At 40.9% G+C, this 24287-nt stretch overlaps 1 protein-coding gene across 3 annotated transcripts in view; it reads left to right on the top strand.

Annotated features, from left to right (window-relative positions):
- LOC126377860 (dihydropyrimidinase) overlaps window positions 1-23387 on the top strand; it is a 70026-nt gene extending 46639 nt beyond the window's left edge. For all 3 annotated transcript variants that reach the window (XM_050025861.1, XM_050025862.1, XM_050025860.1), the window contains exons 3-13: window positions 3371-3555; window positions 4341-4417; window positions 5420-5620; window positions 6077-6223; window positions 6624-6750; window positions 8103-8211; window positions 8865-9013; window positions 10385-10572; window positions 11814-12048; window positions 13307-13432; window positions 17917-23387. In XM_050025861.1, coding sequence (XP_049881818.1) covers window positions 3371-3555; window positions 4341-4417; window positions 5420-5620; window positions 6077-6223; window positions 6624-6750; window positions 8103-8211; window positions 8865-9013; window positions 10385-10572; window positions 11814-12048; window positions 13307-13432; window positions 17917-17996 — 1624 coding nt within the window. In that variant the 3' untranslated portion in view covers window positions 17997-23387. The remainder of the gene's footprint in view (window positions 1-3370; window positions 3556-4340; window positions 4418-5419; window positions 5621-6076; window positions 6224-6623; window positions 6751-8102; window positions 8212-8864; window positions 9014-10384; window positions 10573-11813; window positions 12049-13306; window positions 13433-17916) is intronic.
- Window positions 23388-24287: the final 900 nt, after the last annotated feature.

Raw genomic sequence — 24287 nt, 5'->3', positions numbered from 1 at the left:
TGACATCAGTAAGTAGTGACCGGGACCAACGGCTTAACGTGCCTTCCGACGCACGGATCATCTTACTTTCGGCCAATCAGGTGATCAGCCTGTAATGTCCTAACCAAACTAGGGATCACAAAGTGATTTTTGTGACATGTCCCAACCTGGATTCGAACCCAGGGCCTCCGGATCGTGAGCCCAACGCTAAACGACTGGACCATGGCGGCCGTGGAGTATAGGAAAAAACACATAACAGAATTTCCTTGTGGATCCTGACTGATTTATAAAATGTAGCAACTGGGTAGTATCCTAGGTCAAAGATCAATTATGGATTTCTTATTACTAAACAAAGACAGATCTAAAACTGACGAAGAACATTTTCTTTTTTCTGTTTTACTTATTATTATATCTGTTATATTCCTTACTTATTATATCCGTTATTTTACCACGTTTTCTGTGATGTCGCACAAGTGTGCTTTTTCATACAAATTCCATAGCAATTTCATATTTTGACGTTTAGTAAAAAGTAACTGATTTGACTTGGTCAACTGCAACAGGAAGCCCAAAAACCTCATATCACAAACGACACAATGTGTAAAAAAAGGAAGCAGTTTAAAATTTAAATTTTCAAGGAACGAACACGCGTACGTGTTCCATGCACATTGGAATGCTGCGCACACGCCGGAAGCAGCTAATACGGTCCCCACCTAACTCGGAAGGGTGACGTTAAGCCCGACACATACTGTCGCAAACAAGCGTTAATTTTAACATGTTAAACGGTTCATGCATGTTTAGACATACATACAAAAGTCACGCCCGGAATCCTTAACGGGGTGAGCAGGACCACAAGCATTCGACTTATGCTGAGCGAGGTCCTTTTATTCCGGACGCCACCGCAGATGATCGGGCCGTCAATGCGCATTTAGGACACTTACTTTTCCTATTTTTTTTTATGATTTTGGTTTGTTTTTCTTTTTTTGTCAATGATTTTTGATCTTGGTTTTCTTTTCGTTTTATTTTCTTTTTCTTTTTTCTGTGTATTGATTTCCGTGTGGTTTCTGTCCTGTGTCGAATGTTATGTAACTCTGTCTGTGTCTGTGGTGTCCGGGAGTAATAAATGTTTCTTTCTTTCTTTCAATCAGAGGATAACTTGCAAGCACTTCTGATACGAAGTCTTAAAGTGGATTATGATGCACACATATCATTCTTCACACTATCCATGAATACTTTCTAAGGTCGTCTTCTACCCCTATATTAATGCAATTCATATCGAAGTAGCGTTTATACAACTACATACATTTTGTAGGCGTATTTCGTACCCGACGCGCCCATGGATGCGCCACCGTGGTGTCTCAGTGAGATAAAACCCTTAGTCCTACGTAGTCCATCGCTTTTACGGTATACTCACTTAAACAGCCTATATACGTCCCACTGCTGGGCACAGGCCTCTCCTCAATCACCCGGCGGGGGTATGGAGCATACTCCACCACGCTGCTCCAATGCGAGTTGGTGGAGGTGTTTTTACGGCTAATAGCCGGGACCGTGCCCTCCGAAGCACGGAATCATCTTACTTTTTCGGACAATCAGGTGATTCAAGCCTGAAAAGTTCTTACCAAACAAAGGACAGTCGCACAAAGTGATTTCGACAATGTCCCCATCGGGAATCGAACCCGGACCTCCAGATTGTGAGCCTAACGCTCTAACCTGGGGATTCGAACCCGGGACGGATTCGAACACAACGCTCAACCACTGGACCACGGCGGCCGCAATAAAACTTGTTACCCAATACAAACCAATCAAATCCCAACCAGCTTCCCGCATCACTTAAATCATTACCAGGTCAATAGATTCTTAACCCCAATATAATGCGTTTCGTTAACTCTACAATGATTAAATTAAATTGGCTGTGTTGTAAACGAAAACGTACGCGTTTTGTTTGTGACTCAGCGGGATTTTCGAAGGGTGTTTCTGTATTGAGGGTGGTGCTTTATTAGCGGTAGGTATGTTATTTTTTTGTTGCAACGGTTCCAGTGCCTTATTAGAGAATTTTGTAGCAAAAAATATTGAATGTTCTTTTATTAAGATTTTAATGATGCTTAAAATTTTGCCAGTCATCTAAATACCATTTTAATAAAAGGTATTTATAGTAAGGTTCTTTTTCCGTACATACGGCGATTAAAAAGGCCACATCGAAGCAATTCATCTTAAAAAGCAATATTGTTATTTGACATTTGTTTGCATTGCGTACTTGTATATGCGCAAATGTCAAATTGCAATACATACATACATAAACGGCCTATATACGTCCCACTGCTGGGCACAGTCCTCCCCTCAATGAACCGGAGGGGATTATTAAATTGTAATATAATAATAATTAAAAAAAAAAGTTTATTTAGGTAAAATCTACGACACACATATATATACATATTGCTTTTTTTAGATGAATTGCTTCGATGTGGCTTCTTTAACCCACATGCTCTAACTGGCAAGCACGAAGTCTGATGAAAGTGGAGGAAACGAAGGCGGTGTGTCAGGATCTTAGTATGTGGAAGTCTGGTCTCTGCCTACCCCAGCGGGAAATAGGCGTGGTCTTATGTATGTGATTGTATGTAAGATAGACACTTTTAAAGATTCAGGCACTTTATACTTAATAAACTATTGTAACGAAGCTGTATAGTGTATGAAGCAAAAAATGCACGGCCCCTCATGCCTTTTCGCTCACACTCTCTCTCTCTTGCTCTGGCGCCGTGAATGGCAACGGATTGTTATTCTGTATCTTCAATATTTCTTTAATTCTTTCTCTTCGAGAACCCTGTAACATCTGTTTAAAATAAATCATTACCACCATATTAAACTATTTGTTTCTTACATTATGGAGTCTTCAAGGCTAGAGTGAATAGGCATTTGCAAAGCGTGATGTACCCTAGTAGTAAACCAACTTTCGCAGAGGCCGGTCATAGGTTGGGTGACCGCAAAAAAAGTTTTCATCTCGAGCTCCTCCGTGCTTCGGAAGGCACGTTAAGCCGTTGGTCCCGGCTGCATTAGCAGTCGTTAATAACCACCAATCCGCACTGGGCCCGCGTGGTGGTTAAAGGCCCGATCTCCCTATCCATCCATAGGGAAGGCCCGTGCCCCAGCAGTGGGGACATTAATGGGCTGGTGATGATGATGATGATGATCTACCCTAGACCACATCGTCACTTACCATCAGGTGAGATTGTGGTCACACGCGAGCCTATATTATTTAAATCGCGTATCGATACTTTAAAAATATTTACTATGTTTCTAAGATTATGTCGAACCTGCGCCCTACGAGAAGCAATCCGGTGGCGCAAGACCACAGTGATTTTCTTTTCATCCATGTAATGAAACCTCTCCCTCTTTCCAGACAAGTGGGCCGCAACCTCATCATCCCTGGAGGCACAAGGACCATCGACGCGACGGGGAAACTCGTCATGCCAGGGGGCATTGACCCCCACACCCACTTCGAGCTGGAGATGATGGGAGCCAAGACCGCTGACGACTTCTACAAGGGCACTAGGGCTGCGGTCGCCGGGGGGACCACTACTGTTAGTGAGTATCGTAAACTTTCCCTGCATCATTCTTTGTATCCATAGCAACGTTAACATATAGTAAGGACACAAATGCATTTGGACCTGTAAAAATTGGGATTTTTTGGCATCCCAAGGAATGGTTTGGGATTGTCTTGGAACCCAAAATAATCGGTACTACAGGCTTTGTTTGGTAAGAACATTGCAGGCTTGAATCACCTGATTGTCCGAAAAAATGAGACGGTTCCGTGCTTTGGATGATGTTAAGTCGTTCGTCCCGGCTATTAGTCGTAAAACACCTCCACCAACCCGCAGTGGAGCAGCGTGATGGACTATGCTCCATACGGGGGTATGGAGCATAGTCCATCCGGTTGATTGAGCCAGCAAATCTGCGACATGACAGCAAAAAAGGCTCTCAGGATCCCTCAAAATCTGGGTATCCGGCACAAATCCTCCTTTGGACTGTTTCATTCCCATTTCTAAGCCCATGTTTTGACCATCTGATAACTTGATTTCGTAGCTAGCCACTAAACGGGAAAAAATATCCCAATTCGCTGGCTTAGAAATGGGAATGAAACAGTTCTGCAGGATATCCAGATTTTCAGGGGTCCGAAGATACTTTTGTGTAACCGTGCAGCAGACTATAAACGGGTTTATATCCGCTCCAAATATATTGGGTTCCAAGACAGTACCAAATCATTTCGCGGGATGCCCAATTTCCATTTTTTATAGTTTATACACAAATTATATTAAACGTTTCATCTTCGCAGCTCATAATTCTCACAGTTGCGTTTTTTTCATTTTCAGTTGACTTCGTTCTACCTCAAAAAGGGCAATCACTTCTTGATGCTTACGCCAACTGGAGGCAAAAGGCTGACGGCAAAGTAAGTATTTCTGTCTCAAGAACCTTTGGGTCAAACATCATAGTCTCTTTTTTAATATTTCTTTTTATTTAGTCCAATAAAATAAATTTTGATATTTTTCTGTGGAACAACTTGAAAGTTGTCGTGGAAAAGTCCTCTAAAAATATTTTTCTTGTTTGAGTAACTCTTGTTGGTTGAACAGAATAAAATACAAGTAAAATCTCATCACAAAAAATGCGAAGTGGAATTTTATACCCAGCCTGGCGTGGTCCTGATTCGTGGTGAGATTCGTGGTGACGATTTCCCTTGATTAGCGCTTATCGCTATCGGCCCACTAGGGTCGATATTTAGAAGATTAATTCTTTCAAATATAATCCTTTCAGACGAAGCCCTGAGTCGAGGTTCGTGGCCTACAGGGCATCCTCAGGTTGTCTTAAATTTTGTACCGGGTGAGACTCCTCAGCTCTCCCCATTTATGTGGCCAAATCCTTTCAATAAGTCACATCAAAAAAGGAGACTAATTTATAAGGAAACGACATACGAACGGACCAGCCATGATGATATCCGTTTTCTTATTCGCGTTTTCTTATTTTATTTTTGTTGCTTTTGTTTGTTTTATGTACCTGTTACTAACATTAGGTTTAAGTTACTTTGTACTTACTAACATCTATGGATTTCAAATCCGAAATAAATTATTATTCATTCATTCATTCATTCATAACTATACAAGATGCAAAAATGAAATGAAAACATGCATGAGTACACATTGATGTCATGCTAAAATATAAACAAACAGCTTACACTGATGAATGTTCGATATAGCTTCCAAGTGATTCATAGGAACTCTCTATTGATAGTTATTATATCACCGGCGATAAAGATAGATTATTACCTAGATTACGAGAAAAATGTGGTCAAGACAAAATTGCTGTGATCATGAATTCTGTGGCGTCTGAGAATAATAAATGCTTATTTATTTGTTTCTACTCTTCAGTAACATCTATTGTGATCTCCAACTTCTAGGTGTGCTGCGACTACGGTCTCCACGTGGGCGTCACCTGGTGGTCTCCCTCAGTCAAGAAAGAGATGCAGCAGTTAGTCTCCGAGCAATACGGAGTCAACTCCTTTAAAATGTTCATGGCATACAAAGATGCCTGGATGTTGGACGATTATGACTTGTACTGCGCTTTCGAAGCCTGTGCCGAGTTGAGGGCTTTGCCTCAGGTAAGTTCTAGAATCTTCTAGAATGTTCTGTGTTGTTCTGTGTTCAATTCTAAGCAATACGAAGTTAATTCCTTCAAGATGTTCATTGCGTACAAGTACGCCTGCATGTTAGATGATTATGACGTGTACTGCGCTTTTGAAGTCTGTGCCGAGTTGAAAGAATTTCCTTCGCTAAGTTCTGGAATCTTCTAGAATGTTCCAGTCTTCTCAAGAACGAAATATAGCAGGTCTCTTAAGCAACAAAGATGCCTGGATTTTTAAAGCTTGCGTTGAACTAACGCCTTGCCTCAAGTAAGATCTGGAATCTCTTCGAATTTTCTAGACTCAGAGTAATACGGAGTCAAGTCCTTCAAGATGCCTGGAAGTTAAATGATAGTGACAGCATTGTAGGATAGAAGTAAAATAGAATTTTGTCTTTAAACAAGTATTCAGTAACAATTTATTTTTTACTTCCAGGTGCACGCGGAAAACGGGAACATCATAGCTCGTAACACTGAGAAGCTGCTGGCGGCAGGAGTGACTGCCCCGGTGGGACATCAGCTGTCTCGCGACGAGGAGGTGGAGGCCGAGGCTGTCAACAGAGCCTGCGTCATTGCCAATCAGGTACACCAACAAGAGTTCCCAGAACACATCGCTTAGAATAAGGAATAATACTACGTATGGTACGGCAACACTCCGCTCCCCACCAGCGGTTGAGCGGAGAGTTGAGGTGATTTATCTCACCCCCCTCGGTCTTACTTTAGTCTTCAATCGTATGGGCGTCAGACGTCACACACACAGATGCGCGTGCACGATAACGTAAATGTGTAGTGTCTGTGTATAAAACAAGGTATTTTGTATGAAGTGTCCGGGGGCTATACTGTTATATCTCATGGACAGGATGGTGACTCGATGGTGTAATGGTTAACACGCTCGTTCCGACTTGACAACAGTTCCAAGACAGGGTACAATTTCCATTCGACTACAGCTGTTTCGATCTAACTCAACTTTCGAAATATTACAGGCCAACACCCCGCTGTACATCGTGCACATGATGTCCAAGAGCGCTGTCCAGGCCCTAAGGGCCGCGCGCCGCAAGCAGAAGCAGCCCGTGTATGGGGAGACCCTGGCCGCTACCGTTGGCACGGATGGTATGTATTTCTTGCAGCATTTCCCCGGCTATGCTGGTTGTGAGAAGCTGCTGTAGTTTAACGCGGACGAGACGTTCGTTGAAAAATTGACGATTCAAAGTGTGACTATGTTACCTACTGACATAGACTAAGGAAAAATACTACGTATAGAACGGCAACTCTCCGCTCCCCACCAGCGTCTGAGCTATGTTTACCCCTCTCCTCTCCTTTTAAAATTCGCCTGGTACTGCCTACGCCGCCGCTGCGGCCCGATCCCTCTACTCCCGAGGCTACTGTGGAGGCCCTCAAGCCACATTTCAGAAAAATTGTTATTGTCTTGGAATTTCTTCTGTGCGTACTGTTGTGCTTTTGAGACATTGCGGTTAAATGTGGATTACCAGTGATGTGCTGGCAATAAAAAAGAACTTCACAGATAGGATCAGAGTCTAAGAGAACAATTTGAAAAAAAAGCAGCTAGTCTTCTTACTATTAAAGAGTTTTTACAACAACAATACCGACACGACACGATTCATTTATAACAAACATTATAGAAGGAAAAATTGAAGGGAAGAGAGGAAGGGGTAGACCTGGGATAACATTTATGAAACAAATAAAAGAGAAGGTGCAGGTCGTGTCGTATCGGGAGGTGAAGGTTTTGGCGGGCCATTACTCCACCGTCAAGAGCGCAGCTCTTAAATAGAGAGAGAGAGAGAGAGAGAGAGACAACAACAATATTCCCACTTTGGGACCAACAACCTCGTTTTCACAGACGCTACACATTGACAATTACTGTGTGTCTAAATATTGGAAACAGACGAAAGAACGTCTGCGTCCAATTTCAAAATTCGAAAATGTAAACTATAGTCAAAAGTTTTTACTTTTTAACGGTCCGCGCGTAGCTTTCGCGATTTATGTCTAAACTATATTGGAGGGGGGGCACCTACGTCAGACGCTGGTGGGGAGCGGTGAGTTGCCGTTCTATACGACTTAATATTCTATGATTACGGTTAAATGTCTTGAGGAGCTCGGTGGCGCAGCGGTAAATGCGCTTGGTCTGTGATTGTTGAAGTTAAGCAACTTTCGCAAAGGCCGGTCATAGGATGGGTGACCACAAAAAAAAAAGTTTTCATCTCGAGCTCCTCCGTGCTTCGGAAGGCACGTTAAGCCGTTGATCCCGGCTGCATTAGCAGTCGTTAATAACCATCAATCCGCACTGGGCCCGCGTGATGGTTTAAGGCCCGTTCTCCTTACTCGTATCCATCCATAGGGAAGGCCCGTGACCCAGCAGTGGGGACGTTAATGGGTTGATGATGATGATGATGACGGTCAAATGTGTTTATTACGTTATGTATTGACTTATGTTTTGTGTTCAGGGTCTCACTACAGGAACGCGTGCTTCCGTCACGCGGCTGCGCACGTGTTGTCGCCGCCCCTGCGCCCCGACCCCTCCACTCCCGAGGCTATTGTGGAGGCCCTCGCCAAGTTAGTACATCCATATTAATGCTGCATACATAGATTCTTACAAACATAATAGCCCTGATTCCTGCAGATACCTAATTCAAATAGGCATCTCGCTGATATGAAATCCGTTTGACGTATGCTGTAAACTTAATTCTGTCGGGTGGTTGGCCAATGTAAAATTTTGACCTGTGTTCCATAAATTTTATGCCTGCCAATTACCCGTTTCTTTCCTTTTCGGCGGATAAGAAAATGACAAGTATAACTTGAAAGTAAAATTAGATGGAGTTAGCGCCAAGTTAATCTCAATTTGACAGTAAAGAGACAGAAAAAGAAGAATATAAATCGGATAACGCTAACGCTAGACTAAGTACGTAGGTACCTACCTACCTACGTGCAATTTTGTTGTATATTGATGTCATATTTTATCATATTTGGCTTTCTGTGTTAACCATAAATTGCTACTAAATTAATTATAGCTGTTGTTTCTCCGAACATAAATAAATAAATATTTGGTGTTATAAAAAACATTCCTTCCTTCTCCTTTTTCTTTCTTTTTTTTCTTCTTTTTTTCTTTTTTTCCTGTCGGAAAATTCAATTGATATCAATTCAGAATTCAAAGTTTTCGTTACAGTGGCACTATATGTAGTTTATAAAACTTCCAATAACCTTTCCAGTGACGACCTGCAGCTGATTGGCAGCGACAACTGCACGTTCAGGGAACAAGACAAGCAGCTCGGCAAGGATAACTTCAGCAAGATCCCTAACGGCGTGAACGGAGTCGAGGACCGCATGGCCATTCTCTGGCAGAAGGCTGTTAACACCGGTATATCTTTGCGATCACTAGTTTGCTTAGGACATTACAGGCTGATCACCCTGTTAAGGCCCGCCTCGACCGCTTTGCCGACGCTCTCCTCTCGCTCCAGTCCCGCAGGGAAGAGTCGCTGCCGCAGTTTTTTACGCCGATGAGACAGGTGTTTTTGGGTTCTTCATAAAGTAAAAGCGCCAGTAACAACTTCACATATTTATAATGTTAATAGAAAGAGATTACAAAATGAATATAAAGTCGTCATTTTGACGTTAGGACGACGCGCCCGTTACGCACTGCGTTGTTGCGGTCCAATCCCGAATATGACGGCGCTGGAGTCTTCCTCGCCTCCCGCTGCCCCCTTGTAGTGACGTTCCACGTCCCACAAATGACATATGTCACGATCATTTAACACACCCGATTGTCCGAAAGTAAGATTGTAAGGGGCGTTTGGGTTGCGGTGAATTAAAACGTCCGTAATCACTTACAGTACGGTTATATTATTGAAAAGAACACGAGTAAAACAATACACAACTGGTACAACATGAAATAGGTCTCTAGTTACGCGAGCGCGGCTGATCTCGAGGATGGCGTCGGGCGTACTGGCAATGGCAAGCGGCGATAGGCGCAGAATCGGCCGGCCGCGAGCGGGTGTGAACGAGATAGGCGTTCGGGAATATACGGGATAGCTAGCGCAGTAGAGCGAACGGAATGGCTATACGATTATACACGGTAGTGCGAATGTGATGGATAGACATTAGACTACACCATAGTGTTACAAGATGCTATACTTCGGAAATTACGTTAAAGGTTGAACCACATTTGCTAGAGCGACGGCCGCACGCCGCGACGTTGTCGCTTCGTCGATTCTGCCGCGTGTAGTCGCTCTCTCTTACTCTAGCAAGCGACAGTTCTGAGTAACAAAAAAGGATAGAAGTAAATGAGGTTGATGTTGACAAATGTGGTTGGACCCTAAGCCGTTGGTTCCGGTTACTACGTACTGATGCTAGTAAGTTCTAATCGTCAAAGGCCTTTTGCGGCTCAACCGTAACCCTGACGCCAGAATTGATGAGGTTAGTAATCCACCTCACATCATGCCCCTAGCATTTTTCCGTTAAGATTTGACAGGTCCGGTTTTTCACAGAAGCGACTGCCTGTCTGACCTTCCAACCCAACAAAAGTTAGGTCACATACCATGAAAATGCATTTCTCGTGAATGTGGGTAAAAATCTATTTTATCTTCTTCTATTGGATGGATTACTACCACCTCATAAATCACACAATAGAAGAAGAGGACTATGATCCATCCCACTGCTCTGAAAACTGCCCTGCTCAATGTTCTGCCTTTGTCCTTAGAGTTCGCATATAATTTTTTTCATCTATTCCCAGGTATAATGGACCCCTGCCGCTTCGTCGCTGTGACAAGCTCCAACGCAGCTAAGGTGTTCAACTTGTGGCCGCAGAAAGGCCGTATCGCAGTGAACAGCGACGCGGATGTGGTGGTGTGGGACCCGCGCCTGGAGCGCACTATCACCGCCGCCGCGCACCGCCAGGCTGTCGACTTCAATATCTTTGAAGTGAGTAGAATGACGACTTCCATGTTTTTGAAGTTTGTATATAGGATGTTGACTTCAACATATTTGAGGTTGTGGTATACTGTCTAATACGCCACCAAGTCTAATTTGGACCACCCCCTTACAATTTGGAGAAATCGCTTCCGCTCATGAATCTTGGACCATACACCATCCGCTACGTCACGAGCTGCGTGGGGCGCTCGCATAGGGAATACGCATAGGTGAGAACGGTACAATGAGCGCGCGCCCGTGAGCGCGAGTAGTGCAACGCAACGCGTGACGTAGCGGATGGTGTATGGTCCAAGATTCATGAGCGGAAGCGGTTTACGGGATGTCGACTTTAATGTATTTGAGATTTTGGAATGATGACCCATTTTTGAGTTATTGAAGTTTGAAGTAAACAGACTCCAATGTATCTAAAATTTGTAGCTGACGACTTCAATGTATTTATGGTGTGTAGTCTGTCGACTTCAATGACTGTGATGTTTGTCGGTTGGCAATATATTTTTTTAAGTTTGGAACTATTTTGGTCATGCATAGCTATGGGGATGAAGAGAAATACCTAATTATGATTGTAATACGATAAACAATTACGTTCTATCATCGACTATTATCTTCTTCTATCGTGTGGGTTGTGAGGTGAATCACCAACCCCATCAACCCTAGTGTCAGGGTTATTATTGAGCCGCCAAAGTCAATGTCAGGGGTGACATGGCTCATGTAACGACTACTTACTTACATCAATAAGTAGTAACCCGACGAAGCAGGGATCATATTACTTTTTGGACAATCAGGTGATCAGCCTGTAATATCCTAACCAAACTAGGGATCACAAAGTGTTTTTTTTTGTAATATGTCCCCACCGGGATTCGAACCCGGGACCTCCGGATCGTGAGCCCAACGCTCAACCACTGGACCACGGAGGTCGTCTATCGACTATTATAGGCACAGACCGGAACGTGTGATTGCAAGCGCATTTGACATTTTTAACTGAACTTCGAGTTACTCCTTTCCCTTATATATTTTTTTTAATTCAGCAATATACATTTTTATCTTGGATTTATTTTTTATGTTTTTTTTTTCTTTTTTCTGTGTATTGATTTCCGTGTGGTTTCTGTCCTGTGTTGAATGTAATGTAATGTACCTGTCTGTCTGTGTCTGTGGCGTCCGGAAGTAATAAATGTTTCTTTTTTTTCTTTTTCTTTTCAATACCAACATAACAAAATATTCCATGATCCTTCCAGGGCCAACACGTGGTAGGCAGTCCCCAGTACGTCATCGTTAATGGCCGCGTATGCCTCGACGATGGAGACTTACGCGTCGCTGAGGGCTTCGGACGCTTCCTGAAGACTCCGGCCAACTGCCCGTATGTGTTCGGCGAGGAGAAGGGGTCTGAAGACGAGGCCCCCGTCGATCATAGACCCCTAGAGACCCCCAATGGGACGGTCAGGAATGGAACCCCAACTTCTGGGCTTGCTGGTAAGTAACTCATGCTACATGTGGTTTTTACATAACGTAACATCACGCCTGTATCCTCTTTTAGATGGCATTAACTACTTGGCCGGACAAATGGGGAGCGCTGAAGGCTCTCACCCGGTACAACGTTTATGACAACAAGCCTGAGGGTGCCCAGTTGGTCGCGAACCTCGACCCTAGTGGGTCGATAGCGATAAGCGCTGAATGAGGGAAATCGTCGACCACGCCGGCGGGGTCGGTATCGGGGTTCTGAAGTGTTTGGTGTCGCGAGCTGATTGGCCGCCTCTATGGCTAGAGTAATCGGGTCGTCGGGATCGTATATTACGTCCTTCGGTCGCCGATACTTTTCAGTACCCTGTATCCTCGAATGGGTTGGCCGAAGTGTATATTATACCAACGCGAGCCTATGCCCAGCAGGGCTAACACGCGCAACATGATAAAATTATCGATAGGTGCAATAAATTTTGTCGAAATCGATAAGTTTTCTAATATGCGTGCCACGTGATTTCGTTAATATTTTTACAGAGCGACATGACTTATTTCGGTTCACATATTAGCACCAATCGACAAAACGACATAATTATATCGACAGAATCGATAAAATGACTGGGACAAAATTGTGTCACGTTGCTCATGGCAGCCCTACTGGACAGCGCGTGATACCAGTTATCTTTATTTTTACTTAGGCTTCAAATTGTTACCTGGTTCCAAAAGATACCGGCACCCGCCTAGTTTGGGGACCCCTATACAATTTTTAATTATTATTAATTTGTATGAACACATAGTTCTAGTTGTAAATATATTTTTTTGTGCAATAAATATTATTATTATTATCTATGATCCAAAAATGACTCGGCTTTAGAGCCCAAGTCTGAACTAGAATCCGCGCCTAATAGGATAAATACACAAAAGACGGAAGACGTACAATCGGCGGCTTTGTTTCCAAACAGCAATTTATTCCAGGCCACTTTAGGGTTAATTGTAGTAAGTAATTGTTACATGAGCCATGTCAGCTACCTTTGGCGGCTCAATAGTAACCCTGAGGTTGGTACAGTCATGAGCAATATAATGTACCCACTCTAGGACTCTGTCGCACTAACATATTTGACATTTAGTGAGACTCACAGTTCAATTTGTCAAAAAAGTTAATGTGACATGGTCCCAAAGTGTATACATATTACTGCTAGTGACGGTACTCCACCTCACAACCCATACGATAGAAGAGAAGGGTTAATTGTGGTTATAACATTGTGTGTTACAGAGCTGACAATAGTGAATAAGCAGCTGGAGGGTATGGGCGTGTCGTCTGGCTGCTCGACCCCCACGGGACGGAAGATGCGTGAACCAGGGCAACGGAACCTGCAGAACTCAACCTTCTCTATCAGCAGTCAGTATTATATACCCTTATTTTGTCTTTATTCCAGGGGTCGGCCTCCGTGGTCCAGTCGTTGAGCTTTAGCCTCATGATCTGATCGTCCCGGGTTCAAATCCCGGTAGGGACATCACAAAAATCACTTCGTGATCCCTAATTTGGTGAGAATATCACAGGCGGATCACCTGATTGACCGAAATTAAGATGATCCGTGATTCAGGCCGTTGGTCCCGGTTACTACTTACTGATGTAAGTAATCGTTACATGAGCCATGTCATGGGCCTTTGGCGGCTCAATAGTGACCCTGACACTAGGGTTGATGAGGTCGGTAATCCACCACAACCCACACGGTAGAAGAAGCCAGGTTGACAATTTCGAAAAACAGACAGTGTAAACTTATATAATGTATGGTATATGTATATGAGGTGACTGCCGGTTACACTGTCGTTTTCCGTGACTAGGCTAAGGCTAAGGCCTCAAAATCAAATCAATAATTTATTCGCATGTAAGGTAGGTAGTTTTTATGTTCTAAGAATCACATGATCCGCTAGATATAAGCATGCGAAATTTAGGAGGGAAGTACTTAATTACTATATTGGCCCCGATTCCTGCAGAGACCTCCTAGGACTCCTAATTTTATTTTAAGTTATATCCGTCATTTTCTTATCCGCCGAAAAGTAAAGGGACGGATTATTAACAACTTAATTTAACCAACCCGTTAGCAACCCGTTTGACGTGTCCTGTCATCTGAATTTTATCGTGCTAGGGTTTTTTGAAATTTCTGCCTAAAATTGACTTGTTCTATAAATTGTATGCCTGTCGATTGCCTTTTCGGCGGATAAAAAATGACAGCTTTAAATTAAAATAAAATTAGATGGTGTGTACAGTCATGAGCAATATCATGTACCCACTTTAGAATCCCGTCGCACTATCTTATTCGACATTTAATGAGACTTACGGTTTAATTTGTCAAAAAAGTTAATGTGACATGGTTTCAAAGTGTATACATATTAGTACTCGTGACTGTACTGGAATCAAGCACCATTATGACAATTAACAGTGACAGTTATAAAAAGTATGGGATTGACATAAGGTGACATCATCATCATCAGCCCATAACGTCCCCACTGCTGGGGCACGGGCCTTCCCTATGGATGGATAGGGAGATCGGGCCTTAAACCACCACGCGGGCTCAGTGCGGATTGATGGTTATTAACGACTGCTAATGCAGCCGGGACCAACGGCTTAACGTGCCTTCTGAAGCACGGAGGAGCTCGAAATGAAAACTTTTTTTTTTGTGGTCACCCATCCTATGACCGGCCTTTGCGAAAGTTGCTTAACTTCAATAATCGCAGACCGAACGCGCCACCGAGCTCCTCAAATAAGGTGACATACCGATTGTCATAATCGTTTGCATCTTGGCTAGACCCCCAGTACTCTTGTGGTCCGTTAGTTAGGGTGGTATTAATAAACCAATCTCAGCTTTGAGACGGCCCTCAAGATCATGTCAATGTGACAGTTCTCATATAAAACGGACTTGAGCATGATCTTGAGGGCAGTCTCAGCTGAGATTAGTTTATTAATACCACGCTTAGAGCGCTGAGCTCACGAATAGGTTCGCCTGGGTTCGATTCCCGGTGAGCACATATCAAACAAAAAATGTGTGTTGTTTTTAGTATGGTAAGGACATCAGCTGATTTAATCAAAAGTAACATGTATTCGTGCTTTAGAACGCCCATTGTAAGGCGTTGGTCCCACGATTTTTTTTGACGTGATTTATTGTAGATAACATTAACTACTTGGCGGGAAAATAATACGCCAACAACCCGAAAAATATATTAAAACGACCTTCAATTAGACTTCCAAGAGTGATAAGACTGATATTCTACGTTATTTTTCTTTTAAAAAGTAATTGACGTGTATCAATGTTCTCTCCATCCGCTTGGGAACGTGTGTCGCTGTGAAGATGAACCGCCAGAAGGTATAACCAAGTGCAGTCGCTATGTGTACAGCTTTACAGCTTCTGCGTTCGCCGGAATAGGGTAGTTTCCAACTAGTCAAATCAGTCACTTTTTACTAAACGTCAAAACACGAAATTGCAATGGAATTTGTATGTAAAAGCACCCTGTGACGTCATAGAAAAACGTGACAAAACGTCGCACTTATTACGTTTTTCCTTATTGAAATTCATAAATAAGTTAAATGGAAAAAGGAAACGTTTATTGTCACCTTTAGATCTGTCTCTATTTAGTAAAGAGAATTTCATACTTTATCTTTGACCTAGGAAACTACCCTATGCATTCTAGTACAGTCATGGGCAATATCATGTACCCACTTTAGGACTCTGTCGCACTAACATATTTGACATTTAGTGAGACTTACAGTTCAATTTGTCAAAAAAGTTAATGTGACATGGTACCAAAGTGTATACATATTAATGCTCGTGACCGTACTATTACCCCGCGGGACAGAATCAACAGAATATTTACTTGAGTAGACACAATAAACAGTAATACGTCGTAGAAGGGACACCCTCTACCCCGCATACCACACCCCGGACACGCAATATAAACATAACCCTCCTTGCTTCGCCGCAGTCGGTAAAAAATACGTTCTTACCGCCTGCTGCCAAACGCGTAACTCCTTATTCTAAGCTTACCTTATTCTTCTTTATTAGTTCCTTATTCTACGTAACTACGTATATAGAACGGCAACTCCGCTCCCCACCAGCGTCTGAGCTAGGTTTACCTCACCCCCCTCGGTCTTACCTTAGTCTTCAAACGTTTAGTATGCAGTGTCCGTGGTGTGGCGTAAGTGCGAGAGAGGAACACAGTCCGCGTTCTCCCCCTTACTCTTCCCCCCCCCCCCCCCCCCTCCTACTCCCCCTTAGCGACTCACGGCCCTTTAGACTAAATCTAGCTCCGCGCTCACGCGTTCGCGTTCGCGTTTATATATTTTATGACGTAACGGATCATACCGTATTTGTTTAAAATATATTTTATGCCGATATGAGCTTTAGCCGTAAAGAGTATGGAAGAGAGCGCGAATTATCTGTCTCACTCCTACATAATCAAAATCTTGTATTCGTAATAAAAATGGTATTACATGGTAATGAGATTTTTGTATGGAGTGTCCTTTGCCTGAGGGTAAAAAGCGGCTAATGTTTTCTATGTCAATGCGCATTTTATAGGCAGAATTTGTATAGGCATTTAGTAAGTAAGTAAGGTAAGGTGTGTGGTCCAACGCCAGCCAAAGCAAAGCATTGAGAAGCTGCTTTTAAAGCAAATATCCCCAGCTTTGCCTATGCTGATATACCTATACACTAACACCCTGTATAATGTATATAAATACCCTATAAAGTGATTTCGAACGTAGACATTGATTCGCTTCGATTACGTATGAAAATATATTTTGACTATTCTAATTCACCTCCAACAACCCGCAGTGGAGCAGCGTGGAGTATGCTCCATACCCCCTCCGATTAATTAAGGGGAGGCATGTGCCCAGAAGTGGGACGTATACAGGGTGTTAATGACATCATAACGAAGGGAAGATTCAGGCTATGATTCTGAGTTGATATCAAATGGAATTTTGCGTCGCAAAAGTATGGAACGGAAAATAATTAAAAAAATAAAAAAAATACATGAATTTTGCCACAGAAAATTCCACTTGATATATATAACTCAGAATCATGGTCCGAATCATCCCCACAGCATTCATTACGATGTCACTAACACCCAAGGCTGTTTATATTTTATGTTATGCTAATTCACCAGTCCCTTTCCTTTTCGGTGAATCAGAAAAGGATATATAGTAGATTGAATTGTACGCAATGTTTGTTGGATTTTAACATAATTATTTTAAAGTACTTATTGATCTAAATAAGGTTTAGTATATCGCCTATAGTATTTAGGTACTAAAGTCACTGTGGTCCTGTGTGTTACTGACGTGCTTTGCAAACTGAGAGCGCCGGTTTGATGCTCGGTATCGGACTTGCACAAATAAATTTTCACTATCACAGTTAGCTCGGCCGTTATAGACGGCGATACGGCTCACCACCTATCGCGTTGGTCTAACAGAAAGCTCGGAACAACGTGGGTGCTTAGTTCATCTTACGATGAATGTACATCTGACTACTCAATTTGGGTATATAGATAGATAGATAAATTACTTTATTGAGCACTAGATACAGAAATAAGGAAAAAATAATAAGAATATATCTTTTTTATTTACTTTTGATGGGTTTGCTCTTGGCCCTAGACTTGCCCGAAGGCATTGACGAGGCCTAAGATGGAGCGAGCTCGCCCAGAAGGTGCCTGTTCACTCTGGCTTTATAATAGTTATATAATAATATAGTTACATATATACGTACTTATGCTTATGTATTGTAAACCTACTGAGATTATTTTTTTGTGTATTCTTTTTTTAATTTATGTGTTTTGTGGATAGAAATAAACACATAACGATTACTAACATCCCAATGTTTGGTCTCATTACAGAAGAGGTCGAGGGCCTGGACACGAAGACTTCGGTTCGCGTGCGAAACCCACCGGGTGGCAAGTCCTCCGGCCTGTGGTAAAGATGGTCACCATCCACCATCGCCTGTGGTAGACGTGGTCACTATGCCGGGTAGATGTGGTCACCACAAACCAGATTGCACTGGTTATAACTGGATAGCTTTACTGCGTAGCTTGTGGGAAAATGTTATCGGTTGCGTTCTTTTGATAAAATATGTAGAGGATTTTCACTGGGTTACTTAAACAGCCTATATATGTCCCAATACTGGGCTCAGGCCGTCCCTCAATCAATGAGAAGGGATATCAACTTAAAAAAACCTTTAAAAAATTGCTGTTACTGGCCAGATTTTAATTCGGTAATAAATAATTATTTTTATTCTTTTTATGTTCAAATTCTTTTTTTAAAGTTTTGAATAAGTTTGCCTTTGTCTGGCACGCTGAAATTAAAAATAAATAAATAAACTCGTAAAATAAAATACGATTATTTTTCAGATTAATGAAGTGCAAACTTTTTCCTTCCTTTTTTAACTAATTATAATAATTCGTCATAAAATAATTATTGATGTTTTTTTTTCGTACGATAACTAAAGCTGTTTTAATACCTATAATGTTTTTCTACAAGTAAGCAAAGAATGTGTTAAGCGCTTGGTCCCGCCAAGAACCAATATTAGGTTATTTATTTCTTAACCCAAAGCTTAGTAACAAGGTGTAAACTACTACAAAAAGTAGTCGTGTGAGTGTGACTATTATTTTGTAGTTGTTTACTTTTTTTGTAGTGAGTGTGCTAGTACAATGTACAACAGTCATGAGCAATATCATCACCCATTTCAGAACCCTGTCGCACTAACAAATTTGACATTAAATGAGACTTACAGTTCAATTTGTCGAAAACGTTAATGTGACATGGTACCAAAGTGTATAGATTAATTCGCCTAATTTTCCAAAGTGACAAATTACGGTTCTGTTTCCCCTATAACTTGTGTTATCATGTTAAACTAATTTGGAAATTATTCCAAAGAATTTGACTAAGTTTTATTACATAAAAATAAATACCTCAACTACATAAATGCCAAATATGAATAATTAAACGTATACAGGGTGTTAGAAACACCTTAAAGAAAACTTAGTGGGATGATTCAGACTATGATTCTGAGTTGATATCAAGTGGAATTTCCTGTCGGAAAATTCATGAAAAGTTTTTTTAAAAATTTCAGCTCCATACATTTGCGACGGAAAATTGTCGAATTCCACTTGACATCAACTCAGAATCATGGTCTGAATCATCGCTCAAAATTTGCGTTACGATGTCAATAACACCCTGTATAACAAAATACTAGCTTAGCTGTATTACAATGTACTAGCACATACCTGCTATTGATAAGATGTATGGATGTGTAACTATTTAGCTTAGCATGACATAATAACAGGATATCGAATAAGCATTATTATTTATTCTGGTTATCTACATAGACTGATATCAAATTACATAGAAATTATTTATTGGACACAGTGATAGATATCAAAATTCTGTACGTTAGTAGCTCGATGGATATGTTTATGATGTCATTGCAATATCATAAAACATTATGAAAAAGTATGTACCTATCGGTTGAATTCCATACATCGCAACTTTTACTTCAGTACACGGGCGAGGCTTATGATGATCTCGATTACTTCGTCATCATCATCATCATCGTCATCATCTCCCTAGCGTTATCCCGTTTCTGACAGGGTCCTATTTTTTCAGAAATGACTGCCTGTCTCACCTTCCGATCAGGAATAACCAGCCCAATACAGGTTAGGTCACATACCTCGAAAAAGTATTTCTCGGGTATGTTTCCTCACGATGTTTTCCTCGCCGCTGAGCACGAAAAACGATTTGGAAAGTCATAGCTTTAGGCCCGTGTTGGATTTGAACCTGTGACCTTACAGTGAGAGTCAAACGTTATTCCAACTGGGCTATCACGGTTCACTAACTTCCCACTTCTGGGCAATAAAATCATGTAACTACATCAAAACTCAGATATCCACTCTGAGCGACTTTTCTCGGAAGAAGTTCTCTGGGATGTCGCCCTGAACAAATAAAAGGTTCGTGTCCACTTGGGCACTCTCAGGAGTTTGTCAACGACATCAAAATAAGAATGAACATACTAATAATTTTGCAATGATTTCACTATAATAACCTCGTAATATTTTACTTACGAATAAACTGTAAAATGTAGTGCCGTTTTTAAGTAGAATTTACTTATAAAATTTGCTACTTGACAGTTTTCCAATAGGTATTTAAAAAAATACAAACGCTAATTTTATACCTCTCAAAATATTTTGTTTTCTCAAAAAAATAATTAATGTTGGTCGCGTGACATTTTGCCCAGTGACGTCACATTTCAAGAAACAAAAAACTGTCTAACAGTATAACTTCAAACCTGACAGATAGTTTCTGTTTTTTGTGGAACCTGACCTGACGTCACACGAAGCTCAATCATGGCCGCCCGTGTTTCGAGTTTTATAATACACAGATAAAAGATCGCATTCTTATTTTGTAAAAATAAAATATTTCAAAATGATCTTAATTTAAAAAAAAACTATTGGATTATTATCATTAAATGATAAACTACCATATCTGATATATTTTATTTTTTATTGTTACATCTGTCAAGTAGCCAATTATCATTTTACACATACAATCATGAGCAATATAATGTTCCCACTTTAGGACTCTGTCGCACTAACATATTTGACATTTAGTGCGACTTACAGTTCAATTTGTCAAAAAAGTTAATGTGACATGGTACCAAAGTGTATACATATTAATGCTCGTGACCCTACATATTACGTCAAATCCAAAGTGTCAAAATATTCATAGAATTTTGGCTTCCGTATTTTTAATTTAACTGGAAGCAGTTAAAACTTCCTGTTAACTATGGTTAAACCCAATACCTATTGGCAGGTTTTTAATCCAAATAAGCATTTAACATTTTTGTTATTGTTTTAATCCAGACTTTCTAACTAATTAGTAACTAAGAAATTTGGCGATTCAAAACAGGCGTTGTGTGAATTTGTATGGGAACCGACGGATACCGTCGAAGTAATATGGATATAGAAGAGTGAGTTGAAACTAGAAAGTAGAATATTTACCCTTTTATCGAGGCAACTTAAATTGGGAAGAGTAAACTACTGTAGAGGTTTTGTCCTTTATAGTGTTAAAATTAAATTATCAACGTCAAAAATGGACGATGGAAGATTCTATCTCCAAAAACTCGAGTAAAATAAGCCAAATAGACAAAACCAAACGGTTTATTTAAGCCTAAAAGTGTAGCTCACCTTTACGTCACTTACCATCAGGAGAGATTATGGTTAAACGCAAACCTATTTAAACTAATGTGTTTGTTTAACTAAATGTTTTGGGTCTTCTATATTCATTTACTTACGATGTTGGAAAAACGAGTGATTTGGATATAAAAACCATGGTACAAGAAAACAAGGTACGCTCAGTCCGAAGAAAAGCCGCCATTGCTAGCCGTTTGATGACGTAAGTGTTACCATTAAATTGGTATCTCCAACATTCCAAGGACTTGAATTTTATTATTGAAAATTAACCGAATTACTGACTAACGTAGGTACTTTACTATCACTTGTATAAGAAAAACATTCAAACTGTAAGTAAATATTTTATTAAAAGTTTAAAATTACCTTGCAAAGTAAATTAAAAACATAAGTTGTGGGTAATTATTTTTTTACAAAATGGCAACGGATGGTGAGATGACGTCAGCTCGGCTAACCTTGAAATGTTAGCTGTCAGTTGAGCATACCTTGTGTTGTTGTACCATGATAAAAACTAGAATGAGGAAATGTTGATGTGAAAGATATAAAAATCTTGAATATTGTAAGTTGTCTGTGCTTAAGTGATTGTTAGTTCATGTAAGGTAAAGTTAAGAATTTTTATTGTTTTTATATTAAGCGAAGCACCCTAAAATTCTACCACTAATGTTTTAATTATTATTAAAATACTTCATAAAAACATAATCTGTTGACCAGAAAGACTTCACTTCATAGTTTTCAACTAATTATTTAGTTGAATTCGTAAATTGTGTAACGAATTTTATGGCAGACGCGTGTGTATAGTATCTTACGATCTTTCATACGTAATTATATGTAAAAGATATTCAATAGTGTAGACCATTTGTTACCCGCGACGTGGCTTCAAACTCTACTATTAAAACTAAGTATAGAAGTATCATATAAACTTTACCACCCCTCTTTACCTGCTTAGGGGTTGAATTTCGCAAAATCCCGTCTTAGTGAGCACCTACGTCCTGAAAGGAACCCCCATGCAAAATTTCAGACTCCAAGCTCTTGTTTCTGAGATTTTGTGATGAGTGAATGAATCAGTCACCTTTCGCTTTATTTAGACGATGCACTGGGGGGTTAAAACGGCCACATCGAAGCAATTCTGAGAAAGAATCAATCAATCAAATCTGAGAAAGCAATCAAGCAAACAAATGTCAAATAGCAATATTGCTTTCTTAGATGAATTGCTTCGATGTGGCCATTTTAACTCATCATCATCTGATCAGCGTTACCCCGTTTACCAGCGGTCCGCTTAGGTCGGTTTCCTCGCGATGTTTTTCTTCACGGCTAAACACGTCGTAATTAAAACACATAATAACGGGTTAACGGGTTCTTACCGCGTATCTCATATCCCTACTTTAAAGTAGGGATATGAGACTCCCGATGATCGTCATCCCGTGATCATGGCACTTGCAACAGTGTCGAAATATCTGGATTCTCATATCCCTACTTTCAACGCGGTAAGAACCCGTTATTATGTGTTTTAATTATGATAATAACCGCGTAAACTTAAAACAATGTATAAGCACGTCGTACTCGTATAAAGATTAATATACTTCGATTCAATTGATTATGTATGAAAGATCGTTAGATTACTAGCTATTAGTTAACTGAATACATTATAAGAAGTTTGTGATCCATGTTTACCGTGAATCAGAATGAGATTTAACAAATCCGTTTACATAAGAAGCCAATATACGTCCTGCTACTGGGAACTGGATTCTTCCCCGCGACTAACCAGAGGGACTTTGAGCCAAGTCTACGCGTATCAAGTCGTTGGCTCCTGATTGCTACTAGAGCCACCTGTATCCCCGAAAGGGTAGGCAGACGTGCATAGTATATAGGGGGCGAGTCTATTGCCAACCGGGCACAATTACGGAGTTTTTGTATGTAAGGTTTCTTACAGATTTTCTATAATGTATTTGAACAGTTGACCAAATTCCTAGGTGTTAATATCACAGTACAAAAATCCTGTCCTCGATCGTGGCTTACCTACATCCTTGCTAGTCTTACGTCACATTTTATAGCAGTTTACATTTTTTTTTTCTAAATGTATATTCTCTATTATGCATTGTCACAAAATAAACAATGTAATCTCAAAATGTTGTTTTTTTATAACAGTTATTGTTTTCTGTATATATTTTTTTGTTTGTGGTTTTGTATATAGTAATTTTTGTGTTTCAGCAATGTTAACCGTGATTATAGAGTAAAGAATGTGGGTGCCCTACCGGGTGCAGTGAATTAAACAATCCAGTCCGATATGACACTCAACATAAAGTTTATTTTTGCAGAGTACACAGCAAGAAGAAGGTTCACAAAAGTCACAAGACGGCACAATAGATAAAAGCGTAGCGGTTAGAATAGATTATAGAACTAACTAGAAGGCACAGGTTCAGGAAAATTATAGATAGCGTGAAGTTAAAAAGGATGTTTTCGGGGTACCGAACTGAGCATAGTACCCCGCTAGCCACAAGTTGTTAGTGTGTCTAGGGATCGACAATCCAACAGTGTTGTGTTGGAAGTTGTATATATGCGTCTTGCCGTGTAAACTTCGATACCGCGTTTCACGACCGCTTGAAGACCGCATTATTACTGCATTATTGAATGTGGCGCCATCTGTTGCATGTGAGCGGAACTAGGTGGCCAACTAGTTGGGTCCGCTACAAAGAATAATACTGTGTAGAACGGTAGCTCCCCCCCCCCCCCTGCACCAATTTGTATCGGGCGCCGACCTCACCCCCTTTGGGTCTTACTTTAGTCAGAAATGGCCGTAAGTCGCTAAGGAATAAAAGAGAGAGCGTGCCGACTGCATCTCCCTCGCACTTACGCGTTAGGCTCTCTTTTTAACTGTCTTTCTACCGACAGTAAAAACGAGAGATCGAAATCAATCCATAAAACAACACAAACATCCTATATACATATGTCCCTTTCGTTTGGGCACAGGCTTCTCCTTAATAAACTGGAGGGGGTATGGGGCATACTCCACCACGCTGCTTCAGTGC

The sequence above is a fragment of the Pectinophora gossypiella genome, chromosome 24, assembly GCF_024362695.1.
Source record: "Pectinophora gossypiella chromosome 24, ilPecGoss1.1, whole genome shotgun sequence".
Taxonomy (NCBI): domain Eukaryota; kingdom Metazoa; phylum Arthropoda; class Insecta; order Lepidoptera; family Gelechiidae; genus Pectinophora; species Pectinophora gossypiella.
This window is presented reverse-complemented; position numbering and strand designations above follow the sequence as displayed.